This window comes from Mus caroli, unplaced genomic scaffold (assembly GCF_978045245.1).
Source record: "Mus caroli unplaced genomic scaffold, Mus_caroli_1 scaffold_11, whole genome shotgun sequence".
Lineage (NCBI taxonomy): Eukaryota > Metazoa > Chordata > Mammalia > Rodentia > Muridae > Mus > Mus caroli.
Window position 1 is genome coordinate 98,307,434 of NW_028227266.1, and position 20,743 is coordinate 98,328,176.

General features: G+C 39.2%; 1 protein-coding gene across 4 annotated transcripts in view; it reads right to left on the reverse strand.

Annotated features, from left to right (window-relative positions):
- Nucleotides 1-20,743, reverse strand: part of Armc8 (armadillo repeat containing 8) — an 89,664-nt gene that overhangs the window by 34,440 nt on the left and 34,481 nt on the right. For 3 of the 4 annotated variants that reach the window (XM_021171191.3, XM_021171189.3, XM_021171190.3), the window contains 7 exons: nt 20,246-20,338; nt 16,459-16,539; nt 14,205-14,280; nt 14,017-14,107; nt 12,481-12,541; nt 10,166-10,366; nt 7,444-7,539 (listed from right to left, as the gene is read on the reverse strand). In XM_021171191.3, the coding sequence (XP_021026850.1) occupies nt 7,444-7,539; nt 10,166-10,366; nt 12,481-12,541; nt 14,017-14,107; nt 14,205-14,280; nt 16,459-16,539; nt 20,246-20,338 (699 nt within the window). The remainder of the gene's footprint in view (nt 1-7,443; nt 7,540-10,165; nt 10,367-12,480; nt 12,542-14,016; nt 14,108-14,204; nt 14,281-16,458; nt 16,540-20,245; nt 20,339-20,743) is intronic. The other variant, XM_029481164.2, reaches the window with a different exon arrangement.

Here is a 20,743-nt window from a genome sequence, read left to right on the forward strand (position 1 = left end):
CAGTTATCTCACAGGTTGGTGTGAAGTTTAAGAGAAATAACATACTGACGTTTACCACAGCGTCCAGCACATAGTGAGTTCTCAACCAATGGTTGGTTACATGGAATTCAGTTCCAAAATATACCGTATCTAGATGTGTCTGAGCTCTATGATTTCGGCCCCCTAACATAATGATTATTGTTTGCTTTTCTCTGGGATTTTACTCAAGTAATGTTCTCCCCAATCTACAGAATCCAGCAATTCATATCATAAATAAAAGCCACAGTTATATCACTTGCCCAAGGTCCTTCATATGACATCACTACTCAAATACAGGAATTAACTTGTAAGGAATACGTAGTGACATCATACTGTTAATGCCTTTGTGCACGAAGGCAAACAACTAGCCTCTCCCTCTCCTGGTTTTATAAGGCCCCATTGCCTTTTACAGACTAAAAGCCTAAGTTATGGTTTTCCACCAATCTGTTTATGGCAGTGGCTCCAATCTTGCCAATGCTGCAAGCCCTTAATACAGTTCCTCGTGTGTGGTGACCGCAACCATAAAATTATTTTCCTTGCTACTTCATAAATGTAATTTTGCTACTATTATAAATTGTAATGTAAATATCTGTTTTCTGGTGGTCACAGGGGGCCCCTGTACAATCCTCAAAGGGTTGAACCCCCACAGGCTGAGAACCACTGGTTTATGGTGGGTGTTTGTTTGTTATTGTTGTTTTGTAATACTGTGCTGTGTCAGCACAGAACAATAGCTTCTTTGTACAAAGGCCAGACAGGACAGTAAGTCCTTTAACCATAGAGGGCCGTGCTTCTGCTTCACTGTGCAGCATGCCCTGGGAGCTCAGGACAAATGAGCAGAACTGTATCAGGAAAGAGCCATGTAGGCATAGGTTAGAAATGAATTCACTCTTCTCATGTCCTATCAGAGGTAAAATATTTCTGTCAAAAAGCATTTCCCCTCATTTAGAAATGTAGAGGTCATTCCTCTGGCAAGCAAACGCTGCACAGGTGACAGGTGTGCACTGCTGACTGCAGTGCGAGCATTTAACAGTGGAGAAGGGTGGACCAGCAGCCCTGACTGTCCACAAACTCCATCTAAAGTCCTTACTTACTCCAAGTACTTCATAGCCAGACAAAATACTCGTGAAAAAAATCCAACTAAGTCACTCGTTTGCTTTACAAATGTAATCAAAGACCATATTTTAGCCCCCCCCCCTTTTTTTTGGTTTATAAAACACCTGTCTTTTAACTAAATTATAAAGAACTTATAACTACATATTAAAAACTATATAAAAATACTTAACTCCATGTCTCCATTTAATGACATTCTGAGGTAAATCTTTTGCTTTCTTCTGTATGTCTACTGTGTATACAGCAGTATGACACACATTCAGTGTGCTGAAGGTCAAGGGTCACACCTGTTTTTCTCTTTAGAAATACTTACCATCTTGAATAAATGTCACAGGGCTCATTTAGAATTCTTTGGAAGGTCAGCTTTAAGAAGGTAACTTATAATTTAGTCACCAATTAAGGAATTATAAACTCTAAGTTTGCTGTATTTATAGCAAAGCCAAGTCCTACAAGATGCTGTATCTGTGGTGCCATGGAAACCCTTGAAATGTTCAGGTGTTTGCTTCAATACACAGGTAAGGAAGGCTCAGGAATAATTCTTTACAGCTGCCCGATGGAAGAGGCAAATACAGAACCTGCTGTGGTGCTTTTGAAATAACCATTTAGAACTGTCACACTTTGTAAAACTATGAAAACAGAAACTCATGGGCATATACACTCTTAACCAAAACACCAAATAACAACAAAACCAAATTATAAACAAAGGATAGAACGTTTCATGGAGAATGGGTAACAAACTATGAAAACTGTCTTCAAATGCCAACCTCCTATAAAATCTCACAGCACTAAAACCAGAGAGATAATGTGAATGAGTTGGGGATTCGTTTTCTAGGAATAGAGATTACTTAGAGCGATAGTGATAGTGTCAATCGTGGCTGGCAATCCTTAGCTAACTATAATAATGTTTTAAAAGTTAGGATTTAAAATGTATATCAAATTATTATAAAACAAATGTGAAATGAGAGATTCATTATAGAAAGAGTGTGTTTCTAAAATATAATAATTCCTTTTCTGAAATGGACTTATTGACAATTTGGGCAGTTTACATTCTTCATTATGAATCCATATTTACATCTCAAAATGCTGCTCATCTTTTCTTCAAACACACAAAAGACACATATGGTGTTTATTTTTCTCTGACAAGGTAATTTAGAGTAAGCAAACGACCGATGCCATTCACGGAGTGCTTATCCTGTGGCCAGCGTCATGCTAAATATAAGCACATTATGCTGACTCTTCCTTGCTAGGAGAAGGCCCTGGAAGGAGAGTCTCGGTTTTCATTGTTTCCTCTTTTGTTCTCATTTTCTTCTGCCATGATTTATTCTGCTCGTATTTTTTCTAAAGCTCAATTTAAAGATAAAAAGAAGCTAGTCCAATGGTGTCCGAGCCACTCACAAGGCTGAGGCTTAGACCAGGAGTGTCAGCTAGCCTGGACACAGCCCGACTCTGTCACTTTAAAAAAAGAAAAAGAATCCCAACCTAATCTCCCCAGAAGGCATAACTGAAAACTATTTCCAGTTCTTGAAATGTGAAGTAAAAAGCATTTAGAAAGGAGTAAAGGTGACAACCCCAAAGCAATTAGATTTCAATTTCATTCAAAACAACAGGTACACTCTAATATTTTCCAAGTAATTCCTTGTGTCCCTGTCAAGTGCTGTCTGGCTCTTTTTCAGTTCTCTGGCTTAGTAGGCTTGATAACGAAGGCTGAGGTTTAAATGCTCTTGGTCTCCATGCCCGTCTCTCTCCTGAGCAACTACAACAGGAGTTCAATTAGTCAGTGTATAAATGAAGACAGTACTGACCTTTAAAAAAAAAAACTACATCCATTAAGTAGAAAAATACTTCAAGTAGGTGTAATATCACCTTAACAAACAGGTGGATTCTTCAGTCAGATTAATTTCTACAAACTATATATGTTTAGCTTAGAAATGTATTCCACATTCAGAATTGTAAATTCTATCAATTTTTGTAAATCACACACTGGGAAAGAAGAGACTCTTATGTCCACTTTGCAGTGCTGAGGCTGGGGGCAGGGCCTTGGCATGCTAGTTCCGCACTACGGCCCGACACTACTTCTGCCTGCACTTCTAACTAGAGCACAACAGTCAAGATTACTTTGACATAAAGTAGGTTCTCTTCAACCTATGATCCAGGTTAGTAGACACTTAGAAATTAGGATTGCCTGCCTCTTGAAAGATGAAAGTTATTTGTGTTTTCTCTATGTTGTATCTAGTGCAAACCCTTGCCTGTAAGGAGCAGACATCTATTTCTCCCATTTAACGTTCTCTTCTCATACATAGAGGATTGCTGGAGAAGTTGGGAAAGCGCCTAATCACGTCAGGTCGACATATTACTTGATAGCCAGTACAGAATAATGTAATTCTACAACACAGCTCATTCATCTATTTCTTTGATTATTCTGTTCACTGGCCATTCACTCTTCAAACGTTTATCATCAACTGTGCAGAGCTGCAGATGCTAGGAATGCAGTAGTGAGCAACAAAGAAAGAACTCCTGCTCTCACGGAGCTTACATTCTAGTCCATCAAAGTATCGCCAGCTAAAAGGCAGTGCTCAGACATCAGAGGGAACACTCTGAAAGGCTCACCGAGTCAAGAGCCCCAGAAGGGACAGTGACTACAAGCAGTGCTTCATTTACCTTTTGAATATTAAGTTAGTTTTACCCAAAGCAAAGACAACATCTTTACTGTAGTAATTTCCTTGCAGTTAATTTATTCTGAACCAGTGTCATTTTCCTCCAATGGATACTTCCTAAATTTCTGAAACATTCCATCAGCTCCTTGAAGAGATTGCAATAGAGTAACAGGTGTTCAGTTTCTAACGTCCCTGATGATCAACAGGTATGAACTGAAATGGCAGTCTTCGTGTCTTCTTTAGACTAGAACTGGCTTCAAAACTACAGCACTGCTTGCTATTGCTGGCTCTGTATGGCTTAACCGTTCACTGGCAATGCCTGCGTATGAAAGCTCACTGGTCTACATCTTGTCCTGCCCCATGAGTTGAGCTTCAGCTTTCTAGCCAGCACTACCATGTGGTATCATTAAAGATGGGACTTGCCCCTCACAGAGACCAGAGCTAACACCTCCTTGGGGTTACTGTCAATTTAGTTACAGCTAAAACACTCTTCTGAGCTCTCACTTCCTGCCATGTCCTTATTCTCTCTAACATAATCCACTCAGGATCAGTGGTTACCGAGTTATCACAAGTTAAGCTGAATTCTGAGCTGTAGTAGCAAGCTCATGAGCCCAGACTGTCTTGGGCTTTTCTCTCTTCCTGACCCAGTCAATGGTAATACCTTCACTCTCACAATGAGAGCCTCGCTTTATCCTTTTACCCAGAAACTACAAGTGGTTAAGAAATTAGCAAGTATGCTAGAGTGATAAACGATGAGAAGCTAGGAATAAAAATGCTGCCCAACTTTGCTGTGCACAGGAGAAAGGACGACCCAGTCATATGAAATGACCCATCACCCTGACTCTTATTTCTGCATCTTTGCTTCTATACTTACTCAACAGGTTTTGTGGGTAGGGGAAGGGTTGGCACAAGGTCTCATGTAACCCAGAGTGGCCTCAAGATTGCTATGTGCCCGAGAATGACCTTGAAATGCTGATTCTTCAGCTTCCAATCTCCCACGTGTTGGAATGACAGGCGTGCAAGTCCACACCCAACTCTTGTTCAACAGATATTTACTGAGTTCTAAGTTGTAAGAGAAGCTGGTTTTTATTGTTGTATTTAATGAAAATACAGTGACATAATTCCCAAAAAGGGATGGCAAATCTCTGACATGGAGATCATGCTTAGTCTTAACACTGAATTCTGTCTGACTCAAGAAATACCACAACAGACCTTTGGCCGTCTTTCAAAGCAGGGGGCTGGGGGTAGGGAGGGAGAATTCTAGAAGAGAGATGGCTGCAGTTTTCCTTACAGCTGTGATTACTTCTCACTGTGCCTGGTTTTTGCTCTGGTTTTCTCGTATTTATTCTTCTGCCTTTCCTTAGCTGGCCACAGTAGGCACTGTGATGAATATTATTTACTGAATTAGGTTCCTGATTCCAATAGGAAAACCAGACCAATTGAACATTTCATCTTTATAGTTAAAACATGCAAAAAGTCAAAATAAAAATAAAATAAAAATTTGTTTTGAGGGGCCTGGCAAATTTCTATCAAGATTATTCATACATACATCAGTACACTGAAACTCTATATTGACAAGTATAAATGCCATATTAAAAAATAATTACAGTGTACATTAAGAATCTACACAAAAATACAATCAAATTACATAAGGCATAAGTATAAAAGAGAAAGAAATATTTCATGGGAAAAGTAAATTCCATCTCTCCAAATAATCATTTCAATGAAGAGAAAGGAATAGAAAGAAGAAGTGTGTTCAAGGAAGAGTTATCACTTTTATACACTGAAAATAAGAGTTTTTTTCCACTTCTAAGACCAGTCTTTAAGCAGATTGTCAAATTTTTTTTTATAATTCCCACTTTACAATTTCTTCAGTGAATTCTATAAACTGTAAATTACTCAGCAATTTCCTAGAATTAAGAACTTCCTAAAAATACTACATAATCCCATCACAGAAGAATAGCACAGTAACTTTTCTTTATCACACATAAAAACTATAGTTTTTAAACAATTGTAACTTATTCTTTATTTGTTATCTTTCTACAGAAATAAATGATCAACAGCCTTAGCAGACATTTGTACACATTGTAAATACAGGTTTTAGTAGACTATTGATTAGACTGTTATGTTGCAAGTACTTCTAGAACACGGTATCATGTATTAAGTCATTAATTCCAAGACAATCATTTATTGACAAAAAAAATACAAAGAAGTACAAACGAGCATCCTACTCCCATGATGGACAGTCCATCTCTCTAACTCCTGTTAGGCTAGGGCATGGTCTTTGGGAGCTGTAAGGATATAGAAGATATTCCTCCTGTTTCCTAATAACTCAATCATAAATTACACACTCCATGTCATCATAGATTTTGTCTACATGAGTTACCATCAAAACGTTGTCGCTTGTGATACACCACATGTCTAAAGTGAACAAAATATTTCAGTGTCAATATCCATAAACCATGGTTAGACACAGGTAATTCCACATCTCTAATGTTTGCTTTGAAGTAACAGTTCACAAGTGTAAATCACAGGTGTCAAAATGACATTTATATCATGTACTAAAAATATTCTAAGAGGTCAAAAACCTCTCACCAGCTGAGATACATGGAAAACTCAGCTTGTTGTCCATTAAAATGCCCTGCATTTAAATCAAAGCTCCTCACTCTCTAATCTTACTGCTGTTCCTTTGGTTTCTTCAAGAATGAATCCTTCTCAATGTGCCTCATCCAACATACTTGAGGTTGGTTCCTTTATTTCTCTAACAAGCCTAAAATTCTTCTCTGAATCATGGTAATTTCTCTCACAATTCTCCTTAAAATACCAATACAGATGGAGAGAGTCAGTCAATCGTCATGTTCAATAGAAAAACATGTTACTACAGCAACTCATGACAGGACATGTGGATCGGCTGGTTAATGTCTGCAATCCCCTGTGTGGACTCCATCAGACTGTAAGTTTTTGAGTGGTAAATTCTAGCCTTTTAGTTTGTTGGGGGAGCCAGGTTAGAATTTAACACTACACTGCACTTCTTGCCTAGAGCTACTTCCATAAAGAACATGAGTTCAGTGTCACACTAACATGGGGTGAGGTACCAGTGAGACATTTCAGAAGAGCTGGAAAGTTCAGATGACCACTCACTAAACATAAAATCATCATTCCACAAAGATTTTATTCACATTAAACTTGCACAGTAGCAAAAAATAAAATAAAAAATTTAAATCAAAACATAAAACTAAGCCACATTATTAAAGAACAATATACAATAGAGATTTGAATTTCTCAATGGCATTAGAAGGTATATCAATAAATAACATTTACAATTCTAGTGTTAGATCTTTCAAGGTGTCTAAAGCTTCACAGTGCTAGAAATGATTTTTATCAGAACACATGCAAAAGTGTGCAACATAATGATTCATATTAATGACAAAATCAGCAGGCCAGTTATGTATCATTCCAGCATGGCCATGCCACTCTATGTTCTAAAGACAAACAGCCCCCCAAATCCAGGTCCCATTCATTCTTCAATTATGCCTTTTGTCACTCTGCTTTATTATATTCAAACAGTCACTGTTAGTGCTCTTCACCACGACTTTCAGGTTGACGTCACTCCCTGCCTGCTGGCTGTCAGGACTGGGGGACGCCCCTCTCCCAGACTCACCTTCTTCCGGATGTCTTCATCATTTGCTCCAAGAGAGGCATAGAGCTTGAATGCAGCCTGGCGAAGCTCATGGGCATGTTTTAAGTCGTGATCAAGCTACAGGAAGTGGGGGAAAGAGAGATTCCAAATTAGTCTATAAGTTTTATTTTAATAAAATACAACATAATAAAATAATAAAAATAAAACATAAAGATTACTGAGTTTCAGGGCAAGCAGAAACTATTAACACTGGTTCTGTCACTAAATGAATTTCCTAGTTACTTTTGCTCTCTGTTCACATTTGAGATCTTACTGTGTCTACGTCAGTGTGACCTGAAATGAAGTCTACTTATGACTGAAAGTGCCTATCATCACCTCTGCATGGATATGACTCTTAGAGTCCAGTGTTTCAGACGGTAGTTGTCAGTGGCACTGATATTTGCTTCTTGAAAGAGGGGCACAGAGAGAAGGCAGCACAGCTGGACAGTCTCTAACTGCAAGTTGGACACACTGAATGCTATCATACCAATGTTTTCCTAATTTTGGCATTTAAAAAAACTTTTAGAAAAACATTTTGTGAAAACCCTCAGCAATCAACACACCAGAATCACCACCACTATCTATTAGATGTATGTCCAGGATTTTTAAAGAAAATTATTGAAATAAATTATTGGCATGAAATAATTACTGCTATTTTTAAATACACATAAATGGCTATGTTAGCAATTTTACAAACCTGTTTTCCTAACACATTACCATAAAATTAAAATAAAAACATTTTCTCAGGATATTTAACTATGAATTGTAACTATACAAGAGGAATCAATAGTATTTTAAACTTAAAGTCCTAACACTGTGTTCGCCTTTTCCTAAAGGCCTATTTTGGGAAGGTGAGCTCTTACCTTAGTTTGCAGCTATTGTTCAGAACACTTTGAAACCCTCCTCTGAAACCTCCTAAAGCCCTAGCTGAGTCAGCTACAACCCAAGCAGTGACAGTGCTGTCACTACGCACTGTAAGTTTGCTGCCACTGACTATGAATTTGGGATAACAAGATGCTCCACAGGTACAAAGTATGCAGTGTGCACGGGAAGTGGTTCTGAGTACACTCAGTAGAGGAGCTCCACAGATGCTGGTACTCATGGCTACTGAAGGGCTGAGTGAGTCCCAGGGCACGGAAGCCCTCAGGTCCTCACCACATTCCAGCCATAACTTACACCACAGAACACAAATTTGGACTGATATCATGACAATCATCTACTTAATAACTTGAGAATTTCACTCTGTAGGTCTAATACCTACACTTTTGTAGCTAAACCATCTCTGGATACTTTCAAATCAAATGTTCACTCATGCTTGTCATTTGGAGGTCCTTAAAAATTATTTCAGTTTTATGATGAAAGAAATGAAATGAAAAAAAGATTCTAACCATCAGGAATAATCCCCCCCACACAAGTGAAGTCCACTACAGGTGCTGACATTCAGAGCTTTTAGATCAGCCTCCTCAGACATGCTCATGGTCCTCCGTGCCTTTCTGGGGAGGGAAGCTCAGGAGACCATCAGGACTCACTGTGTATTTTGTATTGTGAGATATTTTATCAGTGTGAGCAAACACCCCAGGGAAACAGATAGGGCAGCGTGCCCATACTGCTACTAGGGAGGAATGCTACCCAAGGGCAAGTGGACACAGAACTTTTATTCTTGCCAACCTTTTTTTTTTTTTTTTTGAGATAGGGTCTTTTCTTGTGTAGCACAATTTGACATCAAATTCACTGTCCTCCTGCCTCAGCCTCCCAAGTGTCAGAATTATAGACATGTGCCGTCACATCTGGCTTCTGACCCATAACTTTAATGCAGAGGGCAGTACATGTAACTAACGCGAGGCCCACGGACAGTTATTTTAGGCCTCCCTAAAAACAGAGAAAAAACATATGTATAATTTACTTTCAACGTTAAGTGGCAAATAGGCTACTGCCCGCTGGGTGAATGGCTTCGGGAGTCAGAGCACGTGAAAAGTGAAGACAGCAGTCGTTCTTGGGACCACTGCCACACTCACTGGTCTTGAGCACAAATAAAAGTCATCACCCTATTTGCCATGACCTCTTTAAATAAAGTTATGTTATTAAATTCTCTTAGAGAAATGAAAATGGCAAACAGGCTGCAAGCAAAAAGTCAAAAAGAATCCCAAACCCAAGGAACTTCATTTTCAGAAAAAGTAAACATGGCTTGGTCCTCAGTGGTCCCAAACTGAGGATAATGATACGACAGTGTTTCACCTCTGACCGAAAGCCCAGTGTGAAACTAGAACAGGGAAGTTGGGAAAAGGAAGGAGAAAAGACTGGACAGTAAACTGAGACCAGCCAGGCAAAAGTAAGAAAAATACCACCCTTGACCAAGAAAGAGAAGGGGCGGGGGGGGGGGGGGGGGTGCGCACCAGAGATGATTCTGTAACTCTGAACTGAGTTAGGTACTGACATAAAGTCAATACTCAATGCAGGACACCCCACTATTCTGGAGATTTAGCTTAGTTAGGGAAGCCAACAATGTAATTCTCTTCTTGATTTTGTGCTTAGTGAAAAAAAATCCTAATGATAAACACTAAACAAACTAGATTTTTAAGCCTCACAATCTATCCATGTTATTAAAGGTAAAAGACTCCTTTATTTAAATGGGTTCTCAGATGGAACTGTCAACTGTTTCAAAGCTTGTGTGCAGTAAGAAATGGAAAACTCCAGAGGCACATACCCTTTTAATGTCAGTGATGGCGCTCACTGAGCTGGGATACTTGAAATAGTCAGCCAGCATGGCAATGAGGTGGTCGGTTATGCTAGCGATTCTCTGCAGCTCAACATCTGGCTCAATCAGATAGGCGAGGGTCTCAGCTCCTTCAACTCTCTCCTCTAGTAACCTCTCCTTACTGCACATTCGAACCAAACAAGGCAAAGTCTGAAAGCAGGGAGATTAATTATTTGCTTTTTGGTAAAGGCAAAAGCTTGAGAAAGCATTTGGTAACTAAATCAATAGAGTGGTATCGGCTGGAAGTCATGTTTGTATGATATATTTCCTCAACTGGTTTTTAGAAGAAAAAGAAGTTTAAATGCAAAAACCAAGCAAAATTCAGAGCAGACTGTTTATTCTAGCACACTAACCTCTTAATTATGTTAACAGAAATTCCACTTGCTTTGAAACACTATTGGAGAACCTTATAAAAGGCATTTGAGAACTCCTGACACATGCCACCAGCTCTGCCCCACATATGTGTTCAACTTATGTGAGAACTGGTTGTTTAATCAGCAACGATATCCTTTCTTTAATAATATGGTTGGAATCCCTCTTCTTTTTTTGTTTTAGAAATTAATATCTACAGGTGCAAAAGCAAAATATAGTTTTAAAAAATTCTTGCCTCTCTCAAATTCCACCAGCTCTGAAATGTCAGCAGCCTGTATCAACCACAGGGGTTAACTTTCCCCACGACCATGCTGGGATGACTGTGGTGTCACTAGTTCACCTGTCCTTCTGCGCTCTTCAAACACCGGGACACTGGCCTTGGTGACTTCTCTGTATTAGGCACTCAGAACTGGCCTGTGCATTTATTAGTTCTAAGGCTGCTGAACCTACTTTAAGGGCTATCTATGTAAAAGTAGACACTACAGTGCTACTAGTTACAGGAAGCTGTCTCGACTACTGCAGTCAACTGTGCTTCACTATTTTCTGGATCCCTGCTTGTTTCTTCCTCCAAATGTGGTAAACCAATGAGGTTTATTGGGGTTACTTACTGCAGCATAACTGCCTCAAAGATAGCTGCATCATTCTGTTCTATTTCTTACCACAGAAGTCAACATGTTGAGTACCACCAATGTCTTATTGGGCTAGTTCAGGCTTTACATCTCAACTGTAGGCTTCTGAGGAGAAGCTCCTAGTTTATTCCTAACATTCCTAATTATTAATATTTATCAATACTGTAAATTCATGGTAAGCTTAATGCTCCCAACCGAGGCAACTGACAGCAGTACTACTAAACCCACGGTAAGGATGAGAAAGAACACAGTAAGGGTTAGAGAAATAAGCCAGTCTTTTACATGGAAGCCCTTAGTAGTCTATGTATAGGTGTTTACTCAGGAGCTCTTATATCTTTCACCAAAGACTACTGCAACCTAGTCACTAATGTATCTGCTTATGTACGATTTCTTGGTGCTTTGTTTTGTTTAGACAGACTTACTATGTAGTTCAAGATGGCCTCAAGCTTATAACCCCCCTGAGAACTGGGATTAATGAGTAAAATTGATATTTGTTTGTTTGTTTGTTTGATTGATTATTTATTTGTTTTTCCAGACAGGTTTCCCTGGGTAGTCCTGGCTGTCCTGGAACTCACTGTGTAGATCAGGCTGGCCTTGAACTCGGAGAGAGCCATCTACCTCTGAACTTAATGTTCTTAATGATCCTTAAGCTCATCTTTTCAATAATGGTAATACATTTGTTTTGTTCTTTAAAGCAATTAAGACACTGAAATACGTTAATACATGGCCAGCCTCACAATACTTCTGTGAGATAGGCTGAGTGAGAATTATTGTCTCCATTTTCATAACCAGGAACTGAAGCGTAAGGTATCCCAACTAGTCAGAAGCTAAACCTGGGCTCCAGTTCTCAGGCGTCAGAATGGCCACAGGTTGAGGCCTGCCTAAGGGCGGAATGCATTTGCCTGTAACACAGCTGATCACTATTTTCTCTATTTACGTACTCTCTTATGCATGCTGAAGTCAGGCTGTGAGGGTGAGATACAAGCTTTACCTTGTAATTGGCAAACAGTTCTACTTCATCTGAGTTTTACACATTTGTACAATTTTATACTCTCTAATAAAAAGAAAATTATAATAACAATAGAATTATTTTATTGTGATAGTCAAAGACATCTAAGTCCAATTTCAGATTACACGCATACCACAGAAAAGCATGGGTTTAATGTCATTTTAGGCAGTATCACACCACAATGCAAATGTGGAAAAAGAGGCAAGAATAGCAACATTCATACCCAACATTTTTATTAGAATTAATTGGCTTACTTTTAATACAATGCAGCTGTCATCTGTGCGAATTGCTCCAGCTCTGCACATGTAAGTTAAACTGGAATAAAATGACATAAATTACTCCTGAGTTTTAAGGATTAAAGAAACACTATTTGTTCCTAAGAATTTATGAAAAAGAAAACCCTGAGCACTATGACAAAATTCTGACATTCTTCATATGAAAGTCAGTTAGCTCAGAAATAAAAAACTAACACATATATAAGTAGTAGGCTAGCAATAAAAAAGAAAATCCAAAATGAGTGGATACATTTTGAAGCCAGGTGCTGGGCATAAAGTAGGGTTTTTGTCTTTCTCTTCATCTCTTTATCTCCCTCCCCCTATCTCTCTGTCTCTCTTTCCTTTCACTTCTTTTTTTCCTCCTATACTTCTTATGCTTAAATTTTTCCCTAACAAAAAGGAAAGAGATGCTAAGGTACATTAAAAGGGTGAAGGGTCTTACGCAGGAACGGTCCCAGTCCACCAGCAGTAGAAAGATCACAGAGACAATGCAGCTTTCCATCAGAAATTAGGATGTGGGGGGCGGGCTGAGAGATGGCTCAGTGGTTAAGAGCACTGACTGCTCTTCCAGAGGTCCTGAGTTCAATTCCCAGAAACTACATGGTGGCTCACGATCATTTGCAATGGGGTCTGATGCCCTCTTCTGGTGTGTTTGACAGCTACAGTGTACTTATATACATAAAATAAATAATTCTTAAAAAGAAAAGAAATTAGGATTTGGAAGTCTCAACAGTAGCTCTGCAGGTTGGTCAGTGATTCAATTCTACTGAGAAACAATTTACTCTATAATAATATCTAGCTTTGAATGAAAATAAATGTAACCAAAGAAAAATTAAAAAAGAAAAAATCAAGGAGGCTGGAGAGATGGCTCAGAGGTTAAGAGTGCTGGCTGCTCTTCCAGAGGTCCTGAGTTCAATTCCCAGCAACACAACTATCTATAATGAGATCTGATGCCCACTTCTGGTGTGCAGGCAGAGGAGATGATGATGATTATAATGATAGTGACAATGATAAATAAGAGGCCTTACCATTGGGGGTGGGATGAAGGGGACACAAACAAAATAACTAGTGGTAAATACTCAGTTTGAATCTGAGTCAAAAGAATAAGCAAGGAAACCTAGACTACAAAATTCTAATTTTCCTATTGGAGTTAAACACTTAACGTAGAGCTCTGCACAACCCATACTGTACTGATAATCCAACCAACACTCTGGGGTTCTTTGTCTTTGTCTTCCTAGCTGAGTGTTTAGAATGCATCACCATTTAGGTTTCTGTTATTTTACCCTAAAGACAAGGAGAGCACATGGTAGACTTAATAACTTTTTATAAACAGTTTTATGACAGCCTTGTTCCTTATACCAAGTATAAAAGAGCATGCTCAGTTTGGAACAACGTAAGCCAGTCCAGGGAATTTCAAATTTCATCCCCAACAGGATGTGATGGACGCGAGCATCCCACTGCCACACTCATACTCAGTGTTAGCGGACTCCCCTCCAAGGCGGTGCTGACGTTTACCATTTTGCTGACGTGAGCTGCATCTCAATAGGCTTATCCCTCTGTAACATCTTCACAAATATCTGTGGTAACAACTCCCCATCAACCAAAACTAGAAACAAAACAAAACACAAGGAGTAAGAAAATCCCGTAAATCTGTGACATTCATAAATTAAAGCACATAGGTGTCATGGAAAGTTCCAGCCTACCGTTTACCAGGGTCATCGATACCTGGGGATTCTCAAAGGCTAAAACAGAGAAGCATTTCAGTGCTTGCATTCGAACCTGTAAAAACAACAACAAATACAGATTTTAATTATTTATTTAAAAATTTGAAATATGATTTTAATGCTTCAGAATCTGAAGTCCTTTTCTGAATAATTATTTAATACTACTTATTATGAACAGGCAGGAGGCACAGCTCAAACAGGCCACTTGCCTAGACTGCACAAAAGCCTGAGTCATTCATTAGGACTGTGAACAAAAACTAAACAAAATGACCCACAGTAATAACAAAATTCCTGCATATGCAGAGACAACAGCAGAAGCCAAGTAATCCTTGAAGTCAAAAAAAAAAGTGAGAAAGTTGCACTTAAAACCAATAGAAAAATAACTAATCAAATCTAAAAAACACTATATAAAATGTAAGCTTTATAAAGTAGAAGGATGGAACTTAATAAAAATTATCAAGTGCCTTTCAAATGGCTCCTTTCTTTTTGTGTACAGAGATCTTAAGTAAAGGATTCTGAATTTCCTGTTTTATTTTGTTTTTTTTTTTTTTTTGCTGTTCTTATACATGTGTATAAGATAGAGTTAGGGCTTAAATCAAGAAGTAAGAATAAAGGTTAGAGAAGGATTAAGCTATATTCTATGTTCATATCTGTGGGATTCCCCACCAGTGTATCCACCAGATGACCTTGCATCCTCACCACTGAGCCACCTTAGGAGGTGGGCAGGCTCCACAGGACAAGTGACTGCAGAGCCTGCCCTCGACTGGGAAGGCTTGCACTGCTGGCTCATGCTCTCAGGTGCAGCCTACAAGATGCTAATGACATGTTCCTCCTCACAAACTCTCAAGTTTTAAAATTCGTTATGGCCAATAAATCTAGGGCAGAAAAAGGATGGAAAATTTTAAGAATGGGGAATTAATGAAGCTGGAGAGTTGCAAGAACAAAGGGTCAACAAAGAACTGCCTGAAAAGTTGTTTTTCTTCCTTTTTTTCTTTCAGAAAAGTCTATTCAGAATACCACATGGGGCAGGCGGCTGGGCAGTAACGTGAGAACCACCAAGCACCTCTACAACTATTTTTAAAAAGTAGTGCTTTTATTCTTTGAAAATTTCATAAAGCATACCATGTATTGGATCCTATCTACCCACTGCTACATCTTATTGGCAGCTGATGGCGACTGAAGGGAAACTCACTTTTCTTTATGGATGTGGTCACTGGATAGGTGTCTATGCTCCAGTACATGGCCCCACACCCATTTGCACATGGCAGAAACCGACTGGACTCAGGAAGGTACCAATAACAACAACAACAACAACAACAACATAGGCCATGAATTGGGAGAGACAGTGTGGTGAGTCTCAATGGCAGTTGGGGGAGGTATAACGACCATCTCTGTGTAGCATAAGGCAGAGGAAACAGCTTCAGTACACAGCTCTGTCCGGCTTTTGGTGAGTTTTAAGCTGGTGCCATATGCATTCCTATCCTGTAAGCTTTCACCAACAGCCACATGGTGGACGTCTGAGGTGGGGCCTTATCAGAAAGGGCACTAACAATAGATCAGTGTTACCACAGACAGACAGAGGGTAAAAATTAGTGCTTCCTTGTTCTGATTTATTTAGTTTTCACAAGACACAAGACAATGTTCCACTATTTCTATGGTCTCATAGCTATGCAACTGTGAATGGCTAAAGTTTGACTTCATGTTTAATTATGGGTTATAATATTGCTTATCTATACATAAAAGGCAGCAAAGAAAATTATTAAGCCTGAAAACTTTTGATATCTTAACTCAAAACACAAAACAGAGTACATTCTAGAGTCTGATATATACTGTAGGCATATACTGTAGGTTTGAGTCAGTGTACCTCAAGAAAGACTCTAAATACAAAATCCAAAGGCTACCCCAGGGCTGCTAGCTACTACTCCTATACACTTGAAGGCATCAGTTCAAGCAACAGGTTCAGCACTGTAAACTGAAACTTGAAATACTACTTCACAAGTGAAAATCCACAACTCACACATGCCATAAAAAAATGGACAAAGACAACTATTTCCTAAGAGAAGAACATGCTGTAGTTACAGATGCCCTGTACCACCTGACTGATGGAACATAGCATCCTGGTTGATGGATGGGAGGAAATGTACTCCTGATCACAGAAGAGGCCATAAAGAGGAGGACTTCTTTCTATGAATGAAAATGAGCATAAAATCTGACATAACTTTTTGCATCTTACTTTGTAAGAGGGTGAGGTTAGAAGATGAGCAATGTTCTGCACTGCCCCATGGTTAAACAAAATTGTTTGATGATCTGGCCCCTGAAAGAGAAAAGAAAAAAGAACACAGTAACACATTAACAAAAATCATGATTCTGATAAAGTCACACTTCTTTAAAGTAAACTACATTTCCCACAGCACATATCTCTCAGCTGCCCTGTGACTGAACAAACTCAAACCCCAAAGCAGGACAGAGAGGCCTCAGTAAATCAGGTGCTGCCGTAACTTCCCCATGACATGTCTACATATTCCTCCTTACCTCCCGAGAATGAGGAAGGGAAAAGAATCTAAGGCAGTGGTTCTCAACCTCTAACACAGTTCCTCATGCTGTGCTAACACCCAACATAAAACTATTTTCGTTGCTACTTCATAACTGTAGTTTTGCTACTGTTAATCATAACATAATATCTGATATATAGGATCTCTGATATGTGACCCACAGGTTGAGAACCACTGCTCTAGAAGTTGAGACAGGACAGTGGATGTCTGCTTGTGTAGAACTTAGGTTACAATGATAAATGCCCCGAGTCAAGGGCACAATGCACTTATTGTCAGCTATTCATCCAGTACTGTACACAGCATCCTTTCTAACTGCTTTCTGACAGCCTTAAGGCACAGGCTTTAAGCACATTTTCCTTCCTCTAAGCTCATTAACATACCTGCAGACGAAATTATGGGAAATACTCACTGGGCGCAGGCTATGTTGTAGGTACTGCTCTAAATGCTCTCTTTAAACTGTCTTGTGTGATGGATTGCGCATCATAAACATGATGGAGACCTCTATGGGGAACCAAGTAAAAAAACATGTCTCCTAAAATTCTGTCTCATTTGATGTCTCATGAAACTAGCTTCTGCACAGTGAAGGAAACAACATGTGAAAAGGAACCATAGAGAGGGGAAAAATCAGTAACAGCTCAGTCATCCGACAAGAGGGTTAGTGTCTAGAACATACAAAGAACTAAAAAACTGAGCTATAAGAAAATGCTAGTCCAAGCACTGGCAGAGATGATCAGAACAGCTAAGGAGGAAAGACTGTCTCGAACACCTGCACCTCTCTCTGCCTCTCCCTCTGCAGCCAGACTTTCTGTGATGTGGTGAACTACTTATAATGTACTAGTTTCTATTCTTTAAGAATTTTGTACCTATTTAAAAAAAAAAAAAAAAAAGCTGGGCATTGTGGCCTACACCTGTAATCCAAGGCTGAACATAAGGATCGCTACTCAAAACCAACCTAAGCTACAAGACAAAGGAGTCAGCTGAGGGAGTGCACACCTTTGCTACCTTTTAAGACCCTATCTCAAAACAAACCCACAACAACAAAAACAAGGACAGAACAAAACAAACTATATATAAGCAAATCTGTATGTATGCTTTACTCCATTTTAACACAAAGGGTAGATAGAATACTAAATATACTGCTCTAAACCCTTTAAATTCTCCTCACAATTTATCTTACAGATCCTATCAGTACAGACGAGTTTTCTCTGTCTATTAAATGGATGCTTCATAATTATTTTAGATTTCAGACTCTTAATTTTTCTCTAAAGTCCAAACCATCTCTCAATAGTAGTACTAACAAAAGTTGCGTTTACAAATCAAATGCCAGAAAGAGATACAGTAAGTACACTGTTAGCCCAATGCACTGAACTGCTGCTGCCTGCTGTTGACATGCCTTCCTTTTTTTTTTTGTTTTTTTTTTTTGTTTTTGTTTTTTTGTTTTTTTCAAGACAAGGTTTCTCTGTGTAGCTTTGGCTGTACTGGAACTCACTCTATAGACCAGGCTGGCCTCAAACTCACAGAGATCTGCCTGCATCTGCCTCCCAAGTGCTGGGATAAAAGGCATACCCATCAGAGATGCCTCACGTTTTAATCTCAAAAGATGGGAACAAATATTTATTATCAAACAAGGTCTTCCTTTGCTCTAAGCCTCTACATAAAGTTGTGGAAAGAACTGTAAAGAAAGCCAACTTGAGAAGAGGGGGCTCACCTTAGGTTTTTGTCAAGTATCTCTTTCATCTCTACAAATCTACCTGCAAAAATCTAGTGAGTGAGCAGCGAGGCAACACCCACCAGGCAGTGACTACATAAGCCCTTTCAGCCTTGAACACCAAAGAAATGTCAGGAATCTGAGGAACTGCTCACAAAGCAGCAGCAATTTAGAAATTACAATTCTAACACTGTGATTAATAGTCCTTTTTTATAATTCAGGAGCACTACAAGATGTAATTATGACTAGTTTATAATACAGTGCTTTAGTATTCTTCTCTTTCTGTTTTGTTCCTCAAAGTATATGTAGTGACTTAATGTTGATACCAGTCTACTGTAAAGTTCTATTCCACTTAATTTCAGATAAGTGGGTCCCATGAATGACTCTTAAAACCCTATTGTAGTTTTATTTATTTGAGCTTATATGCAAAAAGGGAACGTGGAAGCAAAAGGTTTTCATGATTAAGTACAGTAGAATGACCATATGGACAGCTGTTTTCAAAGATGCACAAGGCTACTGTGCACCCAAGTCATTACTGTTGGCATGGGTTCAGCTCATATCCCTTTAGGTTCAGTTACATTTCAGAATACCTAAATGTTATTATTTAATAAGAATACTAAACTATCGGACAAAAGGATTAGCAAAGGTGATTTTCCTCTAATAAAACTGCTCGTTATCAGTGGTTATAGGTTGGCTGACATACATCTCTCCAGGAAAGCAGAAGTGATGCGATGGCCCCTTCATCTCTGGCCACAGCTGAGACAGCACCCAGCAATTTCAGGTGCTGAGAAATTTCTGGTGCTCAACACTGAAAGCTACTTGCGGGGATGGACTAAGACATTACTCTGTTATTAGGAATACTTACACCTTGTGGGTTTGAACTCATTGTTAGAGAATGAATTTCAGCAACGTTTCATTTTCTAAGAGTTGGCCTACATACATTCAGAACAATCAAGAACAGAAATCTCAATGATTTCAGGGGAGGGGGAGAAAAAAAAACCTTCTATTTTAGGCTTAGTAATCAGTTAGAGATTAGATGGAGTTAAAAATAATTACATTACAATGTAGATATCATTCCTGAATCGAGGCAAATTTTATTAGGGAAGATATGCTAAACAGCACAGAAGAGTGAGCCTCCTGCTGTAGGTAGGTAGGATTATGTATTTTCTACTTCCTTCCTGAGGCTAGAAGCGCTCCACCTGGCATCTGAGTTACACATAACAGGAAGGCAGGCAATGCTGTTCTCAGTCACTGTCTGGGTCACCAGAACATACACAATAAACTGAGTAGAAGTTAGAAAGCATTTAGGAATTAGCAAAACTTCAAATAAAGCTAGGTGGTAGTGGCACACGCATTTAATCTCGCACTGGGAATACTTGTAGAGGCAGGCAGACCTCTGAGTTCAAGGCCAGGTGGTCTACAGACAAGTTCCAAGACAGCCAGGGCCTTTAAAAGCACAGAAACTGGACTTTTCAGACACTGAGGACATGGAGGACCGTAGAGGGCAGGACAAGGTGCTTCTACTCTGCCCTCTTCCCACATTGCCCTCTGACCTCAAGCACTCCTTTTAAGTGAAAAGGTAAAAGCTCTCATTACATTAGGAGACAAATGTATATATAGTATGCTGAAGCTTACACAAAGCTCAGAGAGGTCAAGCAGCACACTCAGAGCCAGAATGTGTATCAGGTTTCAACAACCAGCTCTGTTCCATACGAGAAGACACACAAGTTTACAGTGAGAACATTTACTCTAGTTCTTACTTTGCAACAGTGTGAGAAGATCTGGCAGATATATTCCTGGGTGTAGCGGGACCTGCTCAGCAGTGCCATGAGGTGTGGTATCACCGTAGCATCCTGGATGAAGGGGAAGGAGCAGACAGCAACAAAATACTTAGGCTCTAAGCATATATGCGAGACTTTCTACAAGTAAGTATATTTATTTTATGTATCTAAGTACACTGTTGCTGTCTTCAGACGCACCAGAAGAGGGTATCAGATCCCAGTACAGATAGTTGTGAGCTACCATGTGGTTGCTGGGAATTGAACTCAGGACCTCTGGAAGAGCAGCCAGTGCTCTTAATTGCTGAGCCATCTCTCCAGCCCCAAAGCTTCTTGTCTTAATGGCACTAAATCAAGTCTCTTCAAGGTATAGCAAAATAAAAGCATCGTGGCCATCAGAACTGTTCAAGCATAGAATAAGGAAAGATGTTTCAAAGTCATCCTTGAAAATAAAATCCAAGACAAAGAACTTAATATCTC